Genomic DNA, 22135 nt, shown 5'->3' on the forward strand with positions numbered 1-22135 from the left:
TGGTTCATCCATTATACAGAAAGTTAACACAATAACCATTTTCTCCCCGTATATATTTCTAAAGCAAATTAAAAAGATAATGTTTGAGCAAAGAACTAATGTTTAAGTTCTTTTCCGGGGACTGGTGTTTTCTTTAGGCAGATACAGTAAAGCGTGGCAATTACAAAATAAATACTGAGACTGTTCTTCAGTAATTGCAGGTATCAGCCTCTACTACCGATAGTCGTGTCACTTATGTCAGATGGGGAATCCAGGGTTTTACTTTGGAAATGTTCTGGCTCTCGTGTGGTATTAAGGACCAAAAACACCCACAGTCACCATCTTCTTTGAATATCACATTTATTGAAGGAAAAAGACACACTGAAGATACAGAAACACATAAGCCAAGGTTATATTTAAAGTACGATTGTAAAGAGAAAGGTACTTGTAGGTCCTGTAGCATCTCCTGTAAAATTGTTCCTTATATCCCATTTGAAGAAGGGTCACAGAAAGTTCATTTTTCCGCTAGATAACCACATCTGTAATTTTTCTTTCCTGCCTTAGCCAGTTGGCAGAGTTGATGCATTTGGGCAGGTCTTCAGTCATGCATGGAGAGAAGGAAACTAGTGAGCACAGTTTAGGAGTATGTTTCAGTACTAGCAACTGAGGGTGGTTTCCACCTCATTTGTCGTTACCATTTTTTAAAACTGTTTACTTAGTAATTCAATAAATAATTTATGTCCACAGTATTTAAAATGGACAGCAATATTTAACTAGACTCAGGTAAGATACATATGTAGGAAGGTAAAACAGCCAGAATTGGACATTTTCCTATATAAGGTTTGATGGAATTGTCACCAGAGAAAGTAAACAGAACCAAAATAATTTAGTTTGGTCATGCCCTGGATTTTAAGATTTTGAGCTATAGAAAATGGAAATTCATCTCTAGCTTCTAGGATATGTAGAGGCTTCTTTGTAAAATCTTTTTTTCTTATTTTAGAGCCTGAGCGAGCAGGGGAGAGGGGCGGAGGGAGAGAATCTTAAGTAGGCTCCATGCTCAGCACAGAGCCCGAAATGGGGCTCAATCCCACAACCCTGAAATCATGACCTGAGCCAAAATCGAGTCGGACGCTCAACTGACTGAGCCACCCAGGCACCCCTTGCAAAGGCTTCTTTGTGAAAGATCCTTCCCAGAATGGCATTTAAATGAAATGTAAAATGCTGTAGATATTGGGATACCAGCTGGTAGACTACTGTATGATCTTTTTACCAAATGTGTGGCACAGAGCAGTGAAAAAGAACCTTGAACTTTGACTCCGTGATAAATCCATGTGAGCAAAACTGCATAAACATATGGAGGCAGAATGAAGTGCTGATGTCCTCACTTGTACCTCTTAAGAGACAAAAGGTCAGAAATTCTTGGGCAATTACGGAGGGTGATTCACCTGATCTCCACTGAGGTAGTTCCAATTTCTAAATACTAAAATGATAAGGATCACCAGGCTTCTGTGCAATGGGAAGTACAAGTCTGTCCCGAAATGGTTTATGGCATTCTGCGTCAGTCAGCGGAGGATAATACTGCCTGTAGCAGACATAGGCAAATGTCAGGCCAATCATGGATCCAACTAGTACGTCTGAAAGAGAAGAGATAAGGTCTTCTCTTAATCATATTAGACTCGTAAATCATGTTAAAACACCACGTGGTGCTGGCATACTCATATTGCGAGTTCAACTGTAGATCACTGCAGTAAAGCGAATGTCTCAATAAGGCAAGTCAGATGAATTTTTTGGTTTCCCAGTGCAAGATGAAAGTTACGCTAATACTGTGCCGTAGTCTATTAAGTGTGCAATGGCATTACATCTAAAAAAAAAAAAAAGCATATACCTTAATTAAAAAATACTTTATTGCTAAAAAAATGCTAACCATCATCTGAGCTTTCAGCAAGTCATAACCACTGATCACAGACCACCATAACAAATATAGTGATAATGAAAAAGTTTGAAATATTCAACAATTACCAAAATGAGACAGGGAAACACGAAGTGAGCAAACGTGAAAAACTGGCACTGAGAGACCTGCCTAGCACAGCATCGCCACAAACTTCAATTTGCACAAGACACGTTATCTGTAAAGTGCAATAAAATGAGGTACGTCGGTACAGAGACCTTGGCCCTTCAGGTTTCTCTACTTGTTTGGGCTGCAAAAAACCTCAATTCCAGGTTTATGGTTTCTTTAGGCTTTCTCAGTTTTGTTATATGAGTAATAGGATTATCATCAGGTTCTTTTCTAAACCAAATCAAAACACATCTTTAAATAAGTGTAAATAAGCCTTTTTCCAAGTATACCAGATTGAATTTTTTAAAAATTCGGAATAACGTTTCACTTAATGATATTAGCCCCTTTTTCATCATTTAAAGAGCTCTAGAGGAAGCAATAAACTCCTCAGGAGTTGCCTTTCTTTGCAGGAAAAAAAAAAAGTTTATTCTTTAGGAGCCTTAGGGCTCCTAAGGACTTTTAGGAAATACTGTCAGGTTTTTTTTTTTGAATTAGTTTTCTGGGAAGGTACTCTGTCACTTGGATGTTTTGCTTTGTCATTCAACTTAAATTTCTTTGGTTTAACTACAATTTTATGTTTTCTTGAACTTTAGTTTCTGAACAAAAACCTCATGACAACAAACTTGATTTTTAAGACCCTAAGTGAATTGAGCTTTTGAGGTTTGTGGTAAAAAATTTCTTAGAGAAAAATGAAATTCGTAGTTTATTCTGAACTTATGATGCTTCAGAATAATGGAAAATTTAGGACATTTCTCCTTAAAAGGAAACTGTGCTTTCCCATGCTCCATACAGCTGGTTCAGAAACCCAGACTTATTTGTTTATTCATTTAACAGACACATTCAGCGTCTCCTCTATGCCAAATGCTTGGGGTAAAATGGTGGGTGAAACGCGCGAACTTGCACAGCACGAATACCTCACTTACCTTGCCAGTGATGCTTATAGTCACAGGTGCGGGAAAGTGCAATCACAGCTGCGAGGAGGAGAGGCGACAGAAAGGCACAGAACCTCCAAGACTTCCCACGGCCTTGTGGCGTGAAGCAATGTAACTTCCCCGCCAGGTAGAAGGAAGCAAAGGCCAGACCAGCAAATGCAACTAGAAGAGGGAAAACCTATAAGTGTATGTCTCTTAAAGGAAGTGCTGTCCTCCATCTGCAAATAGGTGTCGGGGGAGGGGGGGGGCATGCATGTTTTATTCTTTCTGGATACCCTTCTGGTAGAGATCATTGATGATGGAGGAGGAGGAAACAAAAGGGAAAATGAAGGACTTTATTTTGTGTCCCAAAGTTAATATTTATTCTGAGAATAGTTTTTGGAATACTAACAATTGGGCAGGTTATTTAACTTCTCAATGCCTTCGTTTCCTCATGTATAAATGGGAATCATAAAAAATAATACTGCCCACCTCATTGTGCTATTTTGGTATTAAATGAGATAAGAATCAAAAATGCCTTCCAAAGAACCTGACGCATAGTAGTCCTTCAGCAAAGGTTAATGCTTTTATAACTAGTACAAGATTGCAGGATCTAGGCAAATAATACAACAATCCTAAAACGTTCCAGATCTCATGAAGGTAAACTACTTCCTCTCTCTTCCCTGATTTTTGAGGCTCAGACTTGTGAAATCTTGGGGTTATTAAAGAAGCGGGGGTTCGCTAGTTTCTAGATACAAGAACAAAACTAGTGAGATGATCCCATCCTCACACATTTCCTAGGTTAAATTCAGTGGCCCCCCAAAAGGCAGAGATGTCAAGTTCACATCGTACAGGAAGAATGTCCACTGGGGAAGCTCTTCCGGCCCTCATTCACCACGTCCTTGTCTCCTGTGCACTTCAAGTCAGAATGGGCTTGCCCATCCGGGAAGCAGCGGTAGAAGAAGTCTGGGCGTGGCCTGAAAGAAGCATGATCTCAACACAGATCGCCTGACAACGCCAGAAATTATTTTTTGGTTTTATCAGACATCCGTAATCTGTAATCCATTTACTCTCGGTCAAATGGTGTCCCAGGCAAAATAATGGAAGTGGATTAGGACAGTCACCATTAAAAGAAAAGCATTATTTCCAGGGTCAGCATTTAAATCGGGAGGTGGGGGGTGGGGTGGGGTGGGGTGGGCGGGAGCCGGTCCAGCACATGATAAATTGTTAGGGCAAAGAGCAAGTCACCCTGCAGCTTCAGCAGGTGCTCTAGAGGACGTGGACCCTGCTGCGGCTGTCAGTGGGAAATGCTGTTCAGGGCAGCGAAGAGCCCAACTGTCACCTGCAGGACAACCATAGGGAAAGGGAGGAAGAGTTAAGTGAAAAAAGCAAGGTCAGACAGAGGAGGAAAGGATAAGGAGGAAGCTGTGTGGTGCAGCCATGAACCACCTCCTGTGGGGGGGTGGAGGGGGAAGGGCTGGCACCCAGGTGCAGACCCTGCTCACTCACCTGCCCACTATCAGTTTTATTGTGTTGGTAAAGACACCGTTCAGAGCCAGGGCAAGGCTGGCAGCTGGAAAGCAAAGAAACTTACTGTTAGTTTCTGCCTCAGAGGCGCTGCATGGTCATTGTCTCTTGAGAGCAGCCGTGTCTTTTTGAGACAGGAACGGTCAGGCTCCAACCGGAGCTGAGCGTGGAAATAATTCTCTCAACGTGTTGCACAGAGAGAACTTCTGCACTAGGCTAAAGATGTTTCTGGGGTACAAATTATCCAGTGCATATAGGCACTGCTAGGAAGTTAACTACGTTCTTAGAGTGCTAGTTTTCGGTGTCATGGGTGACAGCACGGGTACAGGGGAGATAGGACTTTAGGAATGCAGAACCCCATGGTCTCCACCTGCTGAGGTCACACCTCCAGTGGCTGAAGCCCACAACTCCCACCTTCTCATTCCAGCACCAAGGAGGTAACCCAGCCAGAGACCACTAGTTCTTACCCAGGCAGGCCTGTCTGCTGTCTGTCCCGCCCGCCTTCTTGAGACATCTGGCCAGGAGGATCAGAGACAGTGGGGAGAGAAATGCAATGACCTGAACCAGAACATGGCAGAGGTTAAAAAACCAAACCCCGAGACCACTAAAGGAGCTCCCACAGGGAAGAGGGGTGGTAGGGACAGCAGAACTCACGTGTCAGAGCTCCCTGTTCCCGTCAATATAAGCAGCGTCAGATTGGGCACTAGCAGCTCCACCAGCAAGTAACACCATCACCCCATTATTCTAAATGACCAGTTCCCTCGGGCCATCCCCATCCTAAGGAACAGAGCTCAGAACATGGCCCTGGAGCAAAAACTGACATCTTGCTAAATTTGGATCCTAATCATAAGGAAACAAAATTTTTAGCACAAGGGGGACAGTAAGTTTCCGTTTTGGAGCCAAAACGACCACCTCCTGCTGCTTCCTGGCATTAAGCTCAGTAACAGGTACTAAGGGTCAGAAGGAAGGCTAGTTTTCCACGCACAAACATGGGCTTGGTAGGGAAATACTCTGCTTCCACATACGGATTCCGGTAAAGCCACATCTCCTCTGGTTGGATCAGCCGCTGGAAGGGAGGGAGAAGCTCCGTTACCCTAAAGGAGAAACAAAAATGTGCAGAGCCTGTCGGCTTGTTTCCTGGGACGGCTGGGGCTTCCCACCTAGGGACCCCGGACCTCGGCCTGCGGGCGGCGCTCGAGGAGCCCCAGGCCGAGGCAGTTGCTGCCTGCCTGCCCGCCTCCTTTGGGTCGGCAGCCCGTCTGGAGTGGGGTCCGATCGCAAGACGCTTACAGGAAGGCCGCGAACAGGGCGATCCGCACGCCCAACTCGGCCCCGAGGGCCGCCGCCGCCGCCGCCTTCTCCATCCTGCGCTCGGCCCCGGACAGACGCCGCGCTGACGTGGCTGCCGCTGCGGCGGCTGCGGGGCGCGCGCCCGCCCCCTGGAGGGCTGTCCCGGGAGGCCGGGCCTTGGCTCCTCTCAGAGCGGGCTAGCGGGCGCCGGGGGAACTGCGCGCGCAGAAGGCGGGCGGCCACCTCGCTGCCGGGGCGGGTCGGCAACCCCGCGAGCAGGAGGGGCGGCTCCGGGGCCGTCCCGAGAGCAGCACCTCGCCAAAGGAATGGGGAGCAAGCGGGGCCGTTCTAGGGTGCTGGGCAGGGAGCTGGCTCCCGGTGCCCAGCCAAGCAGCAGTTTCTCCGTGGAGTCTGAGAAATCGGATGAGAAGGACATCTATCCCCGTGGCGCCCTTCGCCAACCAGTCGGTGCCTCGATATTCTCCTACCACGCCAAGCGGGGAGCGACATTCTCCAAGGACCTCACCTCTATGAAAAACCAAACCAAACCCCACGAGTGCGGCCCCACGTTTATTCGCAGCGCAGCGGCGGGGACATCCCGAAGGGCCCTGCAGTACTGCGGCCTCACCGCCGCCCCCCTCCCCCTCAGGGTGCACATCTTGGGCCATTCAGCCCTGCGCCGGGTCCCCTCCCTCCCATTATGACCCCTTGTCCAGTACTTGTGGCAAGAAATGACAGGCAATGAACAAGTCCACAATTAATTTGTAACATACAGGACAATTTATTGAAGTCAATCTCAAGCAAAATCTGAAATCAGTGGAATGTCATTAAGAACCTTTCCAAATTAATCCTCACGGAAGCAAAAAACACGTCTGAATTCCAAAGTAGTTGTCAAATAAAAAAAGGCAACATCTCAGTAAATATAATGTACAAAAATTTATGTTCCTACCAGCACACACAGTAGTTAGAAGCTTAAAATTACAGGCAATCCTAAATGTACTGTAACTAGTCACCAATAAGCTATCTATATACAGGTTAACCAAGCTTTACACGTTTCACACTATGCAGTAAAACATAGGTCGATCAACAAAATCCCCAAAATATCATGTATCTTGAAGTCTATGTGGCAACATCAAGTCATTATACAGTAATGCCCTAGTGGAACACCCCCCAGGGAAAATGAACACTAATCCCTTAGTGTCAAGAGCTTCTAGCCAAGCCACAGAAACCCAAAAGAGATTGACTTTAGTGAATATTGATGCTCTGTTATTAAAGACTCAAATCTCAAGTGATTTAGGCAAAATAACATTTCACAGGATCTACAAAGTTTATTACAGATAAACAAAGTACAGAAATAACCAATCTACAAAGGTCATTATCATAAAGATCACAAGAAAATGAAAACAGAATCTGTAGGTATCTGTGTTTGTGCAATATCACAAGTGGTTACAAATGAATTTCTCATACCAATTCCAATTATGCACACACCCCTGTATATAAAAAGGACCTAATTATTAGCCAGTTGTAATCATCATTTAGCATCTTGGTCATCGGAGGCAATATGATTTTCTTTTTTGACACAGGGTATGTGACAGCACAAATGAGATAAAAGTAGAAAAGTAAATTTTATCCAGTCCACTCCTAAACTGACAAGAATACCTTACGAATACCTTATCTCGGGGATCTGCTGGCTGCTGAGAGCCACCAGCTCGAGTCAGAGGTCCGCAGCAGGCAGGGAGAGGGCGCACTGGCACCCGAGGGTGCTTTCTTGCTAATCCGCAGATGGAGAAGGTCACGTAAGAAAACTAGGGGCTGAATAAATGACTTTGGCAACTGTTTATCTTTTCCCTTTGTCTTACACGTAATGGACTTGCACGGGCTACTGAGGCACAGGTCGCTCTCCTCCTCCTCCCCTTTCACACGTATGTGCCACAAGCACCTGAACTTGTCACCTAAGCAATGGACTGACAAGAAAAGAACGGAAATGTTTTGTGAAACACGCAGGTTACACCCTGCATTTCAGGAGTGCAACGTAAGTGCAAATTTTTGTTTTTTTCCCTACACAGGCATATATATTAAAAGGAAAGAGGAGGTGCACGGGGATAGGGGTGACAAAATGACAAAATAAAGAACATACATAGGAAATATTCATAAAAATGCTGCTGGTATTTCATGCAAGAGTCTCTTCCTCAAATGCATACATGAAATCTGAGATATCTACTGTGGACACCCTCTCCCATTTGCAGAACTTTGCCTTTAATCCAAGTTAAAGAGGATAAGAGACTAGGCTATTTGTTTTCAAAACAGTATACAAAACAATGCTTTCTACTTCATAAATTTAAAAATAACTGTAAAATAAGGGGAATCTGAAGAGTTTCAAGTACTTAAAAAACCTGAATTCAATGAGGCAGAGGTCTCAATGTTAAAGTGACTACTTCGTACCTGTGGTAAACATGATCAGTCCCCGCCCTCACCCTATTCTACCCCTTCTCTCCCGGTCCCCGCCCCAGGTAAAAGTCGGTAGATTTCAGTATATACAAATTCCCAACTTTTCAGTATTTGTTAATACATGGCAAAGCTGTCTAATTACATCTATTCCCCAGCTCATCTGAAACTGGGAGTTCTACTCTTTGTTTACATATAACCAGGGACCAATTCGAGGTGGCTCTGGGCCAAAGGAAATGGTTCCCAATGATCTCGTCAAGTCGCAGCAACAAGGCCCAACGACTTGGGGCGGCCAGATGCCGCAGCCTTGGAAGAAGGAAGTGGAGCGGAATTTGCGTTGCCCAGCGATAAAGCAACTTCCCCAAGGTCATGGTACCTCACGGAGAAGTACATCAAATGTAAGATTCCCAAGCCGTGAGGACTCCACGGCAACTCGTTTCCTTACCCTGTCGGGACGTGGCATGTGGCAGCACCTTAAGGTGAATGCTAAAGGAAGAGCATGGGACTTAAAAGGAAGTGAAGGACGAGCCACGAATCCCGGGCAGTCCAGAGACTCCCCCCTGCACAGCGGCCTCCCCACCCTCCACACTGCAGCTCTGGGTCCGGCCCCGTGGAGCACAGACCACGCGACTAGTCCAAAAGGAAACTCTACTTCATGAACCATGAAAGAAACGTGTCCAACAGCCTGCCCTGAGAGTCCTTTACATGATTATCTCAGAATTTCAAAACATTTTTCACAAGCACGTTTCCAAATATTCTGTGGAAATGGCAGAAGGGAGCTAGGAGCAGCCACCAACCCCCCCCCCCCCCCCCGCCCCGCCATTATTTATTTATTTATTTAAGATATGGTCCTGACTTGAACACACAGACAGCTCCAAGTTTCAATGATTCTAAAAGGCAGCCTATTCTATAGCTCAGGCCATCATTTTTGAGAATTAAGGTAGAGGAGGAACTTGTTAAGATAAAAATGAAAATAAAACCCACCTCCCTCCTGACTCTAGCCCTGATTAGATATTACAGGAGTGAATCACTTCCTCCAGCTGCTTTGGCCTTCCAGGAATGAAGGGTCAGCCACCCCCTTCCAGCCCCAGGCGGCCCTCCTGACTCCCTTGTGACCGGGGTCCAGCCCCTTCCTGCACTGCACGCGCCTGGAGGGCTTCCAGGATTTCCTCTGTAGTTGTTACTGTCTGATTTCTGAAGCTTTACGCTGATGATCAAAAATTTTACATTCACTTCTTCTTCCAAAGAATTAACAGGAGGCTAAAAAAAAAATACCACCATTATCCCATGCTGCCATGAGCTATCTCATTTTTGGACAAGAATAAAAACCAACCATCTATGCTCTGACCACACATACAGATTTAAAAGTTAACAAATACCAACTTAAGCCTGAGAGAGAGACACGTCTTTTGGAATACCTCACTGGTGAGGCGCAGTTGAGCGCAACTCTCTCTCCCTCTCTGCTTCTATCACCTGCAACTTGGAAATACATGAAAGAGGTCAGGAGTGACACCACGGAGGTGTGAGGAGAGCTCCTTGGCACTGGCAGGACTGAAGCCACTTTTCGGACTGTTAAAGAGCAGTCACGGACAAAGACTCCAGAGCTGTGGTTAGCCACTTTGTTTTCTACCCTGATTTCTGAAATGGCAGAACAATCCTATTAGGTACCCCCCACCCCCAACAAAAACGATGAAATCTCAGCAGAGCTGTTACAGATACATGAACCAAACACGACACAATGAAGAAGCTGCATAAAAATACTTAAACCTAAGGTACCTGCAGTGCAGAGGATGTACCCTGGCTTACCATAGAAAAGTCCTCAGATATTAAATAGCACTGAGTTGGAAACAAAGCAAGGAGAGAAGATTTCATGTTTGATACTATTTCAACAAGAGTTGCACTTCGAATGTTAAAGGAAATCCTTCATGTTAGTAAGTTTAAAAAAGCAAACATCATATATATATATATATATATATATATATATATATACACACACACACATATATATATAAAGTTTTAGTATGATAAAACCTAGATTTTCTTAAATTATTTTTTAAAAGGATATCAAACTATATAATTGCTCAAGAGCAATTATGTTGCAAAAGAGTTTAGTGTTTTGGTGAAGCTGTACTTCATGTTACTCATATCAATTATATTTGGTAACACGTACAGCATTTTCCATTTTGCTCTTTCTTCTGGGACCATGTCTGATCAATAGAATTACTGGAGGCCCAAGAAGTCACCTCAGAATTAATTGCTGGAATCAGGCAAATGGCAGTTTAGGAGCTTAAGTAAAGGAAGTGTAGTGTGGTTTTTGTTTGTTTTGTTTTTTTTTTTACAAGAGAAAATCCAGTACGATTACACATTTACATTAAAAAAAGACAGAGAGAGGCACAAAACAGTGTTTCTTCTTTTTTCCAGAGAAGAACTCTAAATTGACAAGAAAAAAGGAACACGCGTGACACAACTGAAGGAATGTGGCCGAGCATCTACTCTCTCAACCTTCATAAGGTTCCTAGAAACTTCTTGAGGGAAAATAAATGCTACCAGGTATCAGCAACTGTAAGCAGTCAGAATCCACAGAGAAAGTTATAGTTCATTCAAGCTAGCCCTAGACTTCTACTTAGCACAGTGTTACAACAAGGTCTGACATGACTAATTACTTCATACCAGGAATACTGGAATATACATATTCCTAAACATGAAATGCAAGTGAATTTTGTGGGCAGACACCTTGGTACACTTGCATCTGTGAGATCACCACCAATCATTTTTGCTAACACTGCTTTCTCGGGAGCTTCCCTAAGTGCTTCCTACAACGAAGTGTGTTTGTGTGGCTCTTACCTACCCTGTAGAAGTGTCCCCCTTCCTCAATGGGGGCGATGTTGGTTACTAGATAATACGAGATATAAATTGTCTACATAGAACTTGGGGCTGCCCCTACCCCTTCTGCCCCCCAAATTAGGAACTAAACCAAGAAACCTACTCAGATGCAGCTCAGATTCATTTGTGTAGTTCCCACTAGGAAACATGGCTAAGCGGCCAGCGAGCTGACAAAGGGAATGTTTGATTGGGACAGGGAAGCAGAGACAAGAGAGGAAATGCCCTTAATTCTCTCCAAGATGGACGAGGGGGCTCCACTACACTGAACAGAAAATGGTGCTTGTATGATCCAGTGTCTGGTCTGGGCCTCTCGTCTCCCGTTATCTGCCTTTGTCAGTGTGCCAGGATAGAGGGGGGATGACCACTCATGTCCACATAAACACACTTCATCAAAAATGTCCACGATCAATGGAAAACATTTCCAACTCAGTGAACGCACCCCCTTCTGTCTTTCTCCAAAAGCCAAAACCACATTACATTCCTTTCTAGGTAGAGTTATCACGTCATAAAGCCCACCTAGGTTAAGACCACAGAGGTAAAATCCACTGAGGCATTTTGTTCTCAAGAGGCCAGATCCAATACTCCCATAAAGCCCTTCTCTGAGACTATGAAAGACGTTCTGAAGGGAAAGAGAAGTCAGCCTCCCTACTGCTCAGCAAAGAGGTATATGAAGATCATCAGAGCCTTTTCCAGAGGGCCTGCTCCAGCTCCTACGTGAGACGCACACGCACACTGAACAGACTACCTGAACTACATTTCTTAAGATAAAAAAAAAAAAAAAAAAAAAAGAAAATAAATAAAAAAATGATGGCTACTTTTGCTTTTTACACCCAAGGAACACATCCTAGACTTCAAATTTATCTCATTAACAAAACTTTCTCTTCTAAAAGCGAAGACATCTCTTTTCCCAGCTGCAAAGGCATTGAAGCACAATAAAAGGCAAGAAAAGACCAAGGGAATCTGGCCCACTACAGAAGAGGCCGCAAGCTGACAAAACAGAACCAGATCCCAGCAAGTGCTCCTGCCCGCGCCACCCAGCTCCCCATTCGCACTTCAGTAAGGCAGCGCTGAAGGCCAAGGCCGCGCACCGCAGCCGGCTCTTCTTCCACTAACGCGTCACCGATTCCCCTTTTTTCTTTTCTCTTTGTCATTTCAATAAAAAGAAAAAAAAGAAATCACCACCCATTTATTCTCTCAGGTCTTCTCCACGATCCTGCGATTCCAACTTGCATTTGATCTTGCTCCAGTACTCTGCCGACACAGGAGATTCGGGGTCGTGCTCCGAGCAGCAGAGCCGGCCTTCCAGGGCCGAGGGAACCAGAGCGCCCTCTCGGTGATCTTTACAGAAGGAGCGCGGGCAGAACTCGCAGAAGGAGACGGCGGCGCTGCCGCACTCCCCGCACTGGTGCCACGGGCACTCCCACTTTCCTAGTGAGGGGTGGGGACAGGGAAAAGAGCCCCATCAGTGCCCGCCTCGACGACCCGTGAAACACCCTCGTTCCCAACGTCTTCTCTGATTGGAGACCGAGTTCACCTGAGCACCACTCCGAATTTCAGCCAAACTTACGAGCAGGTACACTGGTGAGCCCGGAGGCGTGCTGCTCCCCGAAACTCAATGCCACAGGAGGCAACTGCTCACCCAGGGCAATAGGGACACAGAGATCAGTCTCTGCTGGCTCGCACCCACTCTCTATTTGCAGGGATACATTTTTCGTGAGCATTACTTTATGTCTGCTACTGTTGGCTGTTCTAGTCAGCCTCATCCATTCCACGGCTCCACGAAGGACAGTGAAGTACCTCTTACATTATACGCACGTCAGAGACAGGGTCTCAAGAGTTTAGCTTACCATACGGTGGCTGAGTCAGGTTAAGGCATAAGAGGTGGTATGCTTTGGGACAGTCTTTTTTGTCACACATGACCAGCTCTCCACCATCTCCACACTGAAAACAGTAATCTTCGTGCATCTGCTTTGGTTCTGCTTTGATTTTTCGCCTCTTCTGCTTTAATTTAGCATTTTTGGCCTTTTCTTCAGTTGTTGACGCACATGTTGGCTGGCAGGGAGAAGGATCACAGTTGTAGTGAACACGGTGCATGAAACTTCACACAGAACAGGAACTCCCACAACCCCACATTCATTTAAGCTCTTTTAAATTTGGTTGTTCAATGACCTAAAAACCACTGGGAGGACTTATCCCATAACAGTATGAACATGAAAATATGGCTTCATTTTCACAACTTTTGAATAAGGTGGTTTGTTTTTTAAATTGCAAGGATACTGAGACATAATTCGCATACCATAGAACGCACCATTTTTTTTTTAGTGTTTATTTTTGAGACAGTGAGCGAGCAGAGGAGGGGCAGACAGAGAGGGGGACAGAGGATCTGAAGTGGGTTCTGAGCTGACAGCTGATGCGGGGCTCGAACTCACAAACCACGAGATCATGACCTGAGCGGAAGTCGGACACTTAACCGACTGTGCCACCCAGGCGCCCCAGAACACAAAACATTTTTAAAGCGCCTCACTCAGTGGTTTTAAGTAGAACGTGAATTTTAAAAAAAAGTTTTGAAAAGGATACTAGTAACTTCAAAAACAATCAGAAATACAGACACATTTTCAGAACCTGACAGATCTTACTAAGATATGCTTACTAAGATCTTACTAAGATCTTACTTAGAAAGTTAGAGTCTAAACTCTGGTTACCACAACGACTGTCCCTCGAACTAATCCAGGTACCCATTTGCCAGCATTTTCCTGAGATGGTCATACACTTCTTGAGCAGCCCCACTCCTGATTTCCCGCTGGCTTGGGGCGCTTGCTTCCCTCACGACTGACCTTCGGCCGCACTCCCAGAAAGCCGCTGCAGTTCTCTGCTCCACAGTGGCACTCCGTTCTGCCGTTGCCCAGACAATCCAGGTTATAGTTAAATGTTAACTCCATCCCTAAAACAATAGAAATAATTATTCATACTCAAGTCATGGGGAAGAGAAATGCTGCCACGGACACACACTCACAATGAAAGAGAGACATAATTCTGACATGAAGGCTTTTCCCTCACCCGTGTTCCACACACAAGACAGTGATGGGGAAAAACAATAGAGGAAAACATCCCCATCCACCAGTGATGACAGCAAAAATAGTCTACAGAAGTTGTCATATCCTTTTCATTGAAGTGGTCAAGATCCATGTAACAGAGACTAAGAATCTGAAATCTGTGCTCAAGACAAATGGGTTCTGGTTTAGTTGCTTTCCTAAAGCTAATTTACACCAATTTCTGAATGAATAATAGGACCATGGCATCTTGGCGACCACACCATCTCTGGTGATTAATGCTTTAGATTATGATCAGAAAAGAATTCACCGTGCAGATTTACTATTTACACCAAAGACCCAGGGATTTGAGCTGGGAGGTCCAAGCTTTCTCTTAGCTGGTCTTGAAGAGGCCACAACGTCGGGAATGCCTTTAATCTCTTCTAGCTACAGTTCTTCTCTTCTTACCCATTTTCCTACAAACCCAGCAGAGAAGAAACTAAGTTCTGCTGTTAAGATGCTAGATGGGTAAGGAAAAATGGAAGCAGCAGCTGGCTTCAGAAGCTTTTTATGTCTACCCTGAAACAGACGATCTTCCAACTAAAAAACAAACACCCCCGCCCCCCCACCCCCAACCAAGCACAGACACCAGGTTGAAGTTAACACAGTATGTTAATACTTTAAAAAAGAAAACAAAAGCTTAAGCATCTGGTTATATCGCACAGACAGCAAGAACTTGGAGAAGTAATTCATTAGGGTCAAGGACCCAGAGAATTCTGTGACATCCTCTCTGCTTGCTTAAACTCCCTTTTGCAGGACACAGATTTTCACTTCTTAACGGCAGATAATAATTCTAAATAGAATTCTATCTTATTTGAATAAATCCTTAAGCCTCAAACCTTGAGGGATGTCCTGCCCAGGGAGGAGGGCATGGGGAGCAAGCTGGTTTTTTACCTGCAGGAATATCACAAAGAGCAAAAAGTCCAACTCGAACATCTCCATTCACTGTCCACTTTTGTGTTTCACAGTTTGGATTACAACTGTGGTTCATAAAGCGAGAATAATTTCCTTTGGGGCCAGCATCAATTATACGGTCCTTCAGAAAGAAAAGAAATGAAAGGTGCCTTTAACATAAAATAAAGCTAAGTACAAGTCTCTCTCAGAAATGGCCAACTTGGTCAAGAGCCACAGGGAGCAGCTTTTTGCTACCAGCTGATGTCTGACGGCTGACAATCTGACATCATGTGCTCTCTGAGCCGTTGACTAAGTTCTTGACTTTATTTGATGACCTTCAAGTCAAAGCATTTAAGATAAAGTGGAATTTAGCTTTTCTTTCCTTCTTTCCTCCTTTCCTTTCCTTTCCTTTCCTTTCCTTTCCTTTCCTTTCCTTTCCTTTCCTTTCCTTTCCTTTCCTTTCCTTTCTTCCTTCAGTTTGTTTCTAGACACAGACCACAGAATAATGCTATGTGGAAGATCAGTTGGCCACAGGCTGAGGAAGGGCATTCTGCGATGCCAGAGCACAGAGATCGGTGAGCTGCGTGGGGTGGAAGCTATGGTTTTCTGCTGTCAGCCCTCCTTTCCTGCTCTGCTCAAGCAGCGAAACGACCACGGGGGCAAATGGAGAAGAGTGTAGGCCACGGACAGGGAAGGAGGAAAAATGAAAGACTTGGTCTCTGAATGAAGACTTTGGGATTTGATCAATGGAAGGGCTGTCGTGTGGGATATACTCTTTAGTAGTCATCTGTTCCTTCTGTTTCACTTACACTGATGTTCAGAATACAGTCAAAAGCTCAACAATCTGGTCCTTGAATTCAAACTCTGATAATCTGGATAAGCTCTGGAGGATGGGGCCTCCCCAGCATTGTCAAGATGGCTGGAGGGTCCCTGCCAGTGAGGGGAGGATGTGAAGGGCTTACTCAGTAATCAGAAATAATTGGTATTTTATGTTTATGAAAGTTATAATCATGAAAGTTGTAAAACTGTTAAACAATGACATATCAGCTAAAATAAGCTTTTTTGTTTTTAAAGTTTATTTATTTTGAGAGAGACAGTATGAATGGTGGAGGGAGAGAGAGAATCCCAAGCAGGCTTTGCACTGTCTGTGCAGAGCCTGACGTGGGGCTTGAACTCATGAACCGTGGGATCATGACCTGAGCTGAAACCAAAAGTCAGACACTTAACCGACCGAGTCACCCAGGCGCTCCTAGAATAAGTTTTTTTTTTTTTTTTTTTTTTAATTTTTTTAAATATTTATTTATTTTTGAGAGAGAGACAGAGAGAGTGCGAGTGGGGAGGGGCAGAGAGATTAGGGAGACACAGAATCTGAAGCAGGCTCCAGGCTCTGAGCTGTCAGCACAGAGCCAGATGCGGGGCTCAAACAGTGAGATCATGACCTGAGCTGAAGTCAGATGCTCAACCGACTGAGCCACCCAGGCACTGAGAGAATAAGCTTTTAAGTGATTTCTAGTTCTTACTTTTAATGGTATTCCCTCAGTTTCAGGGATAGCCTGGAACACCAGAAAGATGGGTACTAGTCTTTGCTCTGCACTCAACAGATCACTTGTCATGGCTGGACCTCAGTTTCTTGTCCCCTGCATGGCAGAGGGCTGCTGCAGAAGTGAGGTGAGATACAGACAGAACGCACAGCAAAGGTGGCTTACAATCTCATGGATTAAACTAGCAGTTTTGTCATCCTGCTTATGGCTTCATTCATTTGTCCTAACTTAGACATGAAGTTTCAGTATACAGAACAATTCAGAGTTAGAATTTTTGCTAAATCAGAACTTTAATGGTGCTTTAGAACTCTGCATGGCAGAGCTGATGGTCTCCATCAGTAATGGAGAAACTGAGGGCCAGGTTCTTCCGTGACCATGTTTGCCCTGTCCTGGCTGTCTCTCCACTCACAGGGCCACCTCACATGCCACATGCAAAGCTTCACCAACCAGCCACGGTGCACTGTGGTGTTAAGAAGCACACTGTGGCTGGTAGCACACTGGCTACTTCAAACCATTCTAACTCTCCTGGAAAAAAAAATCAAGTTAGAGGAAATGGAGTTCAACCTAAGACCATGAAACAAAAACCAAGAATCCTTTTTTACAAAAAAAAGCAATTTTACCTTGGTAACAGTTAACATATAAAAATTAGTTACACTGTTCTCGTGGGCTCGCTTGATTCGCAATCTGCACTCTTCTTCATCAATTAATTCACCGACATATTCATTTACAAATTCACCCTGTAGAGAAGCACGTAACACATAAGTGTAAAACCAGTGTGTTATATTTGAAAGCATTCTTTAACACTGTATGTGTAATGTAATCCAAGAGAATTAACCAGAAAGACTGCTGGAAGTACAACTTTAACCTAGAGACAAATGGTGGTTGTCATTCATTGGCATGCAGGTGGCACCTTTGTTCATATGTTGCATATATTTTCTCCATATGTGAACTCTTTGCAACAAAACATAATCCCTTATCATCTTTGTTGCATAGATTTTTTACCACATCTGTCTTGTTCCTTCTTTCTATTCAATTCTATTCTATTCTAATTGACATTATTTCTAACTTTAGATGTTTGGCAGATTGACCAGTGGAACCATCTGAGCTTAAAGTTTTCTTTTTTGGAACGTCTTTTTTTTTTTTTAATGTTTATTTTTGAGAGACAGAGCAAGAGAGAGGGAGACACAGAATCCAAAGCAGGCTCCAGGCTCTGAGCTGTCAGTACAGAGCCCAACACGGGGCTCAAACCTACAAACCCTGAGATCATGAACTGAGCTGAAGCAGGATGCTTAACTGACTGAGCCACCCAGGTGCCCCTGTTGGAAGGTTTTTAATGATAGTTTCAATTTCTTTAATAGTTTATAGAACTATTCATATTTTTTAATTTATTTTTGTGGGAGTGGTGATGATTATGCTTTTCTAAGAATCCATTCATATAAATTTTCAAATTTATTGGCAAAAATGTAGTGATACTTTTATTTTTTTGTGAGTTTGAGCCTCATGTTGGATGTAGAGGTTATTTAAAAATATAAAACCTTTAAAAAAACAAAAAACAACTCAAAAAATACCCATTAACTATGAATTAAATTATGAATAAAAATAACAAAACAAGAACTTTAATAGAGCTAGAAATCTGTCCTCAAAGACTATGGCAAAAAGGTAAGCTGTAATTCAGTATTTAATATATATTTTCTTAATTTTGAAGAAAGAAATCACCTTGTTACAGGAAGTCCTTTGTTTGGCTCTGGCCCACATTTGCAAGGATCTGTTATGTGCGAAAGGAAGAAGGCTGGCTGTGTACAATCAAATTCCATATTTGGCCTTTGTCCCTCAATGTACCAAAAATCTTTTCCATGATGCTACTAAGTCTTTATGATTTTGCTTTTCAGGAATATATACTTCCAACTATTTTGTAAAAGAGCAATTGTCTTACATTAGCAATTCCTCAAGTGCTACTGGACAGAATAATCCTGACTGTATTTTCTTTTCTCTTGATTATATCAATTTAATAAATTAGAATACATTTTAAAATAAATGCAACTACTGTTAAAAGATGTTAGGAGCGCCTGGGTGCCCCAGTTGGTTAAGCGTCTGACTTTATTTAGCTCAGGGCATGTTCTCACAGTTCATGAGTTCAAACCCCACATCGGGCTCTTCGCTTTCAGTGTAGAGCCTGCTTGGGATCCTCTGTCTCCCTCTCTCTGCCCCTCCTCCCCTCCCCTCAAAAATAAATAAACATTAAAAAATTAATAAAAGACGTTAACATGATATTAAACTGGATAAATTTCAGGATAGCCCCTACACCTCCCCTGAAGTCATAGGCAAAATTTATGTATGTGATATGCATGGCTTAAAAGTACCACCAAAAATTTTGCATTCTAGGAGCACCTGGCTGGTTCAGTCAGAAGAGCATGTGACTCTTGATCTTGGGGTCATGAGTTTAAGCCTCACGTCGGGTGTAGAGATTATTTAAAAAAAAAAACAAAAAACTTAAAAAAAAATTTTGCATTCTAATGACATTTTAAATGTCAATGACCTTTGGCCAAGCAATCCAATCCATATATTTAATGATCAGTGAATCCTGTTGGCTCCGCCTTCAAAATATCAGCAATGTACCCACTTCTCTCTGGCTCAGCTACAACCCTGGTAGTCCATATGCCACCATCATTTCTCTCCTGGACAACAATGGTCTCCTTTTTGTTAGCCCTTCCCCATGATCATAAATTCCACAGACTACAGCCAGAGTTAATTTTTGGAAACACAAGGGTGGCACACGGATACTTAAGGCAGCCCCCAAGATGCCTGTCTCCCAGCGCTCATGCCGTGGTGTGATTCTCTCTCCTTGAGTGAGTAGGACCTGCGACTTGCTTCTAACGAATAGAATACGGCAAAGATGACAGAATGTACGTGATTCTGGGAGTCTGTTACATCAAGACTTTAGCATCCATCTTGCCGGAGTGTCTCTCCCTTGTTGGCTGTGAGGAAGCAAATAGCCAAGTTGGGGAACTCCATGTGGCAAGGAATTGTGGGCAGCCTCTAGAGGCTAATAGCAGCAAAACAACAAGAACAACAACCCCAAACAAAAACCACCTGAGGCTCTCAGACCTATAGCTGCAAAGAGCAGAATTCTGCCAATAGCCATGCAAGCAGGAAAGTATATCCTTCTCTAGTTGGGGCACAAGAATGAGAAATCCAGTCCAAGAAGCATCTTGACTGAAACCTTGTGAGACCCTAAGCAGAGGACCCAGCCAAGCACTGCCCAACTCCTGACCCCTAGAAATGGTGAGAAAATAAAGTGTGTGTAACATCATAAGTTCCCAAGTTTGTAGTATTATTGTCAGGCAGCAATAGAAAATGAATACATCCAGTCAGATCAAGTCACTTCCCACTAACAACTTCCAGAAGTCTCCCTCCTATGGTCTCTAAGTTCCCATAAGATCTGGCCCCAGCCTACCTTCTCTGCTATCTCCTGCCTCTCACCCCTCTCCTCCTCACTCTTCTCCAGATGCACTAGCTCTCCTGCTGTGCCTGGAGCATGCTAAGGCCCCTGTCTTTGCTCTTTCTTCAGCCTGAAATGCATGGCTTTTTTCGTCATTGTTCAGGTCAAATGGCATTCCTCAGCCTTCCTTAACCAAGCAATTTAAAATAACAATTCCTGTCACCAGCCATCCCCTTTGACAGTATTATTTTTCTTTGCAGCATTTTAGTGGTACCTAGCATTACATATCTGTTTATTACCTGTCTCTAGCAGACCCACAAAGGTATGTTGTTCACTACTGTTTTTCCAAATGCCTAGAGTAGTACCTGGCACATAGAAGCAGCTTCACAAACATGTGCTTCATGAATGAGTTTCGCTTCAAGTGATCTAATCTATAGAAATGGGTGCATGAAGACAGAAAATCAAGAATGTTCACTACAGAATTAAATAAATTATATAAAGTTTATTAGAAGATAGGTTATAAGTTATGGTACATTTTACTATAGAATACAATGGGAGTTTAGTTAAAAAAGAATGAGCAGGGGCGCCTGGGTGGCACAGTCGGTTAAGCGTCCGACTTCAGCCAGGTCACGATCTCGCGGTCCGTGAGTTCGAGCCCCGCGTCAGGCTCTGGGCTGATGGCTCAGAGCCTGGAGCCTGTTTCCGATTCTGTGTCTCCCTCTCTCTCTGCCCCTCCCCCGTTCATGCTCTGTCTCTCTCTGTCCCAAAAATAAATAAACGTTGAAAAAAAAAAATTAAAAAAAAAAAAAAAAAAGAATGAGCAAAAAAAAGAAAGAATGAGCAGAAATCTATATGGGTTGTCATAAAGGGATGTTTATGATATATTAAGTGGGATAAAATAATATGTATATTTGTTTTTAAAGATTCTATGAGTATAGGATATAGGACTATGTATTTGTATACATAAAAGGCTACATGACAACCTATTAACAATGGTCATCTCTGGTGAGGAGACCAGGAATTGAAGGGATGAAGGAATTTCACTCTTTATTATCTTTTTTGTATTGTTTCTCTTTCCTACAGTACTTTTTAACCACAAAGATGATTTTTCTTTTTTTTACAGGTAGAAAAATAATGTCAAGAGTAATTTTAATTCCCACTATGTCCACCTTCTCTCACTGAGAGTCTCTGCACTCTTGCTAGTTCGCTACTGGCCCTGGGCAAGCGGCGGGGAGTGGAGGGGTGGGGGGGTGGAAGAGAGGGCCGAAAGGGGGCCTCATTTGAAACCGCACACTATTCAGGCTTGTCCCTAGATAGTTCAGTAGGACATTGTTTTCAACAAGGATCCCAGGAGATTCCTGGGATCTCTGAAGTTTGAGAGCCACTGTTTGAACACTAGGATTTGCTGGTGATTTTCATTCTTGAGTTATTTGCATTTAAAAATTTTTCTTCAAAGAGACTGCTTGGAAAAAGCGCCTCAAAGTGTAAGAATGAAGATAATTTATTTTTTTTTTAATTTTTTTTTTTTAACGTTTATTTTTGAGACAGAGAGAGACAGAGCATGAACGGGGGAGGGTCACAGAGAGAGGGAGACACAGAATCCGAAACAGGCTCCAGGCTCTGAGCTGTCAGCACAGAGCCCGACGCGGGGCTCGAACCCACGGACCGTGAGATCATGACCTGAGCCGAAGTCGGACGCTCAACCGACTGAGCCACCCAGGCGCCCCTTTTTTTTTAAAGTTTATTTATTTTGAGACAGAGAGAGCAAGCAAGCAAGCGTGCACGAGTGGGGAAGGGGCAGAGAGAGCAGGAGACAGAAAGAATCCCAAACACGTTCTGCACTGTCAGTGTGGAGCCCAACTCAGGGCTCAAACCCACGAGCCAAACCGTGAGATCATGTCCTGAGCTGAAATCAAGAGTCAGACACTTCACTGAATGAGCCGCCCAGGGGCCCCAAGAATGAAGGCAATTTGTAAGTGTTAAAGATCTCAACCTTTGCCAGTTGCTTTTGCACATATACTCTAATTTGAGACTGGCAACAACCCTTTTAAGAGTGTAGGGCAAGGGTTATGATACATCCG

At 43.7% G+C, this 22135-nt stretch overlaps 2 protein-coding genes across 13 annotated transcripts in view; both read right to left on the bottom strand.

The window, feature by feature from the left end:
• Nucleotides 1–322: 322 nt before the first annotated feature.
• On the bottom strand, nucleotides 323–5937 carry PLPP5 (phospholipid phosphatase 5). 6 transcript variants are annotated; one of them, XM_081795612.1, is made up of 8 exons: nucleotides 5764–5904; nucleotides 5459–5567; nucleotides 4941–5031; nucleotides 4456–4519; nucleotides 3799–3923; nucleotides 2959–3129; nucleotides 1425–1613; nucleotides 323–575 (listed from the first exon to the last, which is right to left on the bottom strand). In XM_081795612.1, exons 1-7 carry the CDS (start codon nucleotides 5835–5837, stop codon nucleotides 1453–1455), a joined length of 795 nt encoding a protein of 264 aa, XP_081651738.1. In that variant the 5' UTR covers nucleotides 5838–5904; the 3' UTR covers nucleotides 323–575; nucleotides 1425–1452. The 6 variants fall into 6 exon arrangements, with proteins under 6 accessions (XP_081651738.1, XP_060509570.1, XP_081651739.1 ...); XM_060653587.3 differs by having other exon boundaries at nucleotides 323–1613; nucleotides 5459–5539; nucleotides 5764–5937; XM_081795613.1 differs by lacking the exon at nucleotides 1425–1613 and having other exon boundaries at nucleotides 5764–5909.
• A 583-nt stretch (nucleotides 5938–6520) lies between these two features.
• NSD3 (nuclear receptor binding SET domain protein 3) overlaps nucleotides 6521–22135 on the bottom strand; it is a 116466-nt gene continuing 100851 nt past the window's right edge. For 6 of the 7 annotated variants that reach the window (XM_081795604.1, XM_081795603.1, XM_060653565.3 and 3 more), the window contains 5 exons: nucleotides 17236–17352; nucleotides 15075–15216; nucleotides 13926–14032; nucleotides 12939–13143; nucleotides 6521–12519 (listed from right to left, as the gene is read on the bottom strand). In XM_081795604.1, coding sequence (XP_081651730.1) covers nucleotides 12278–12519; nucleotides 12939–13143; nucleotides 13926–14032; nucleotides 15075–15216; nucleotides 17236–17352 — 813 coding nt within the window. In that variant the 3' untranslated portion in view covers nucleotides 6521–12277. The remainder of the gene's footprint in view (nucleotides 12520–12938; nucleotides 13144–13925; nucleotides 14033–15074; nucleotides 15217–17235; nucleotides 17353–22135) is intronic. The other variant, XM_060653563.3, reaches the window with a different exon arrangement.

The sequence above is a fragment of the Panthera onca genome, chromosome B1 (assembly GCF_046562875.1).
Source record: "Panthera onca isolate mPanOnc1 chromosome B1, mPanOnc1 haplotype 2, whole genome shotgun sequence".
NCBI lineage: Eukaryota > Metazoa > Chordata > Mammalia > Carnivora > Felidae > Panthera > Panthera onca.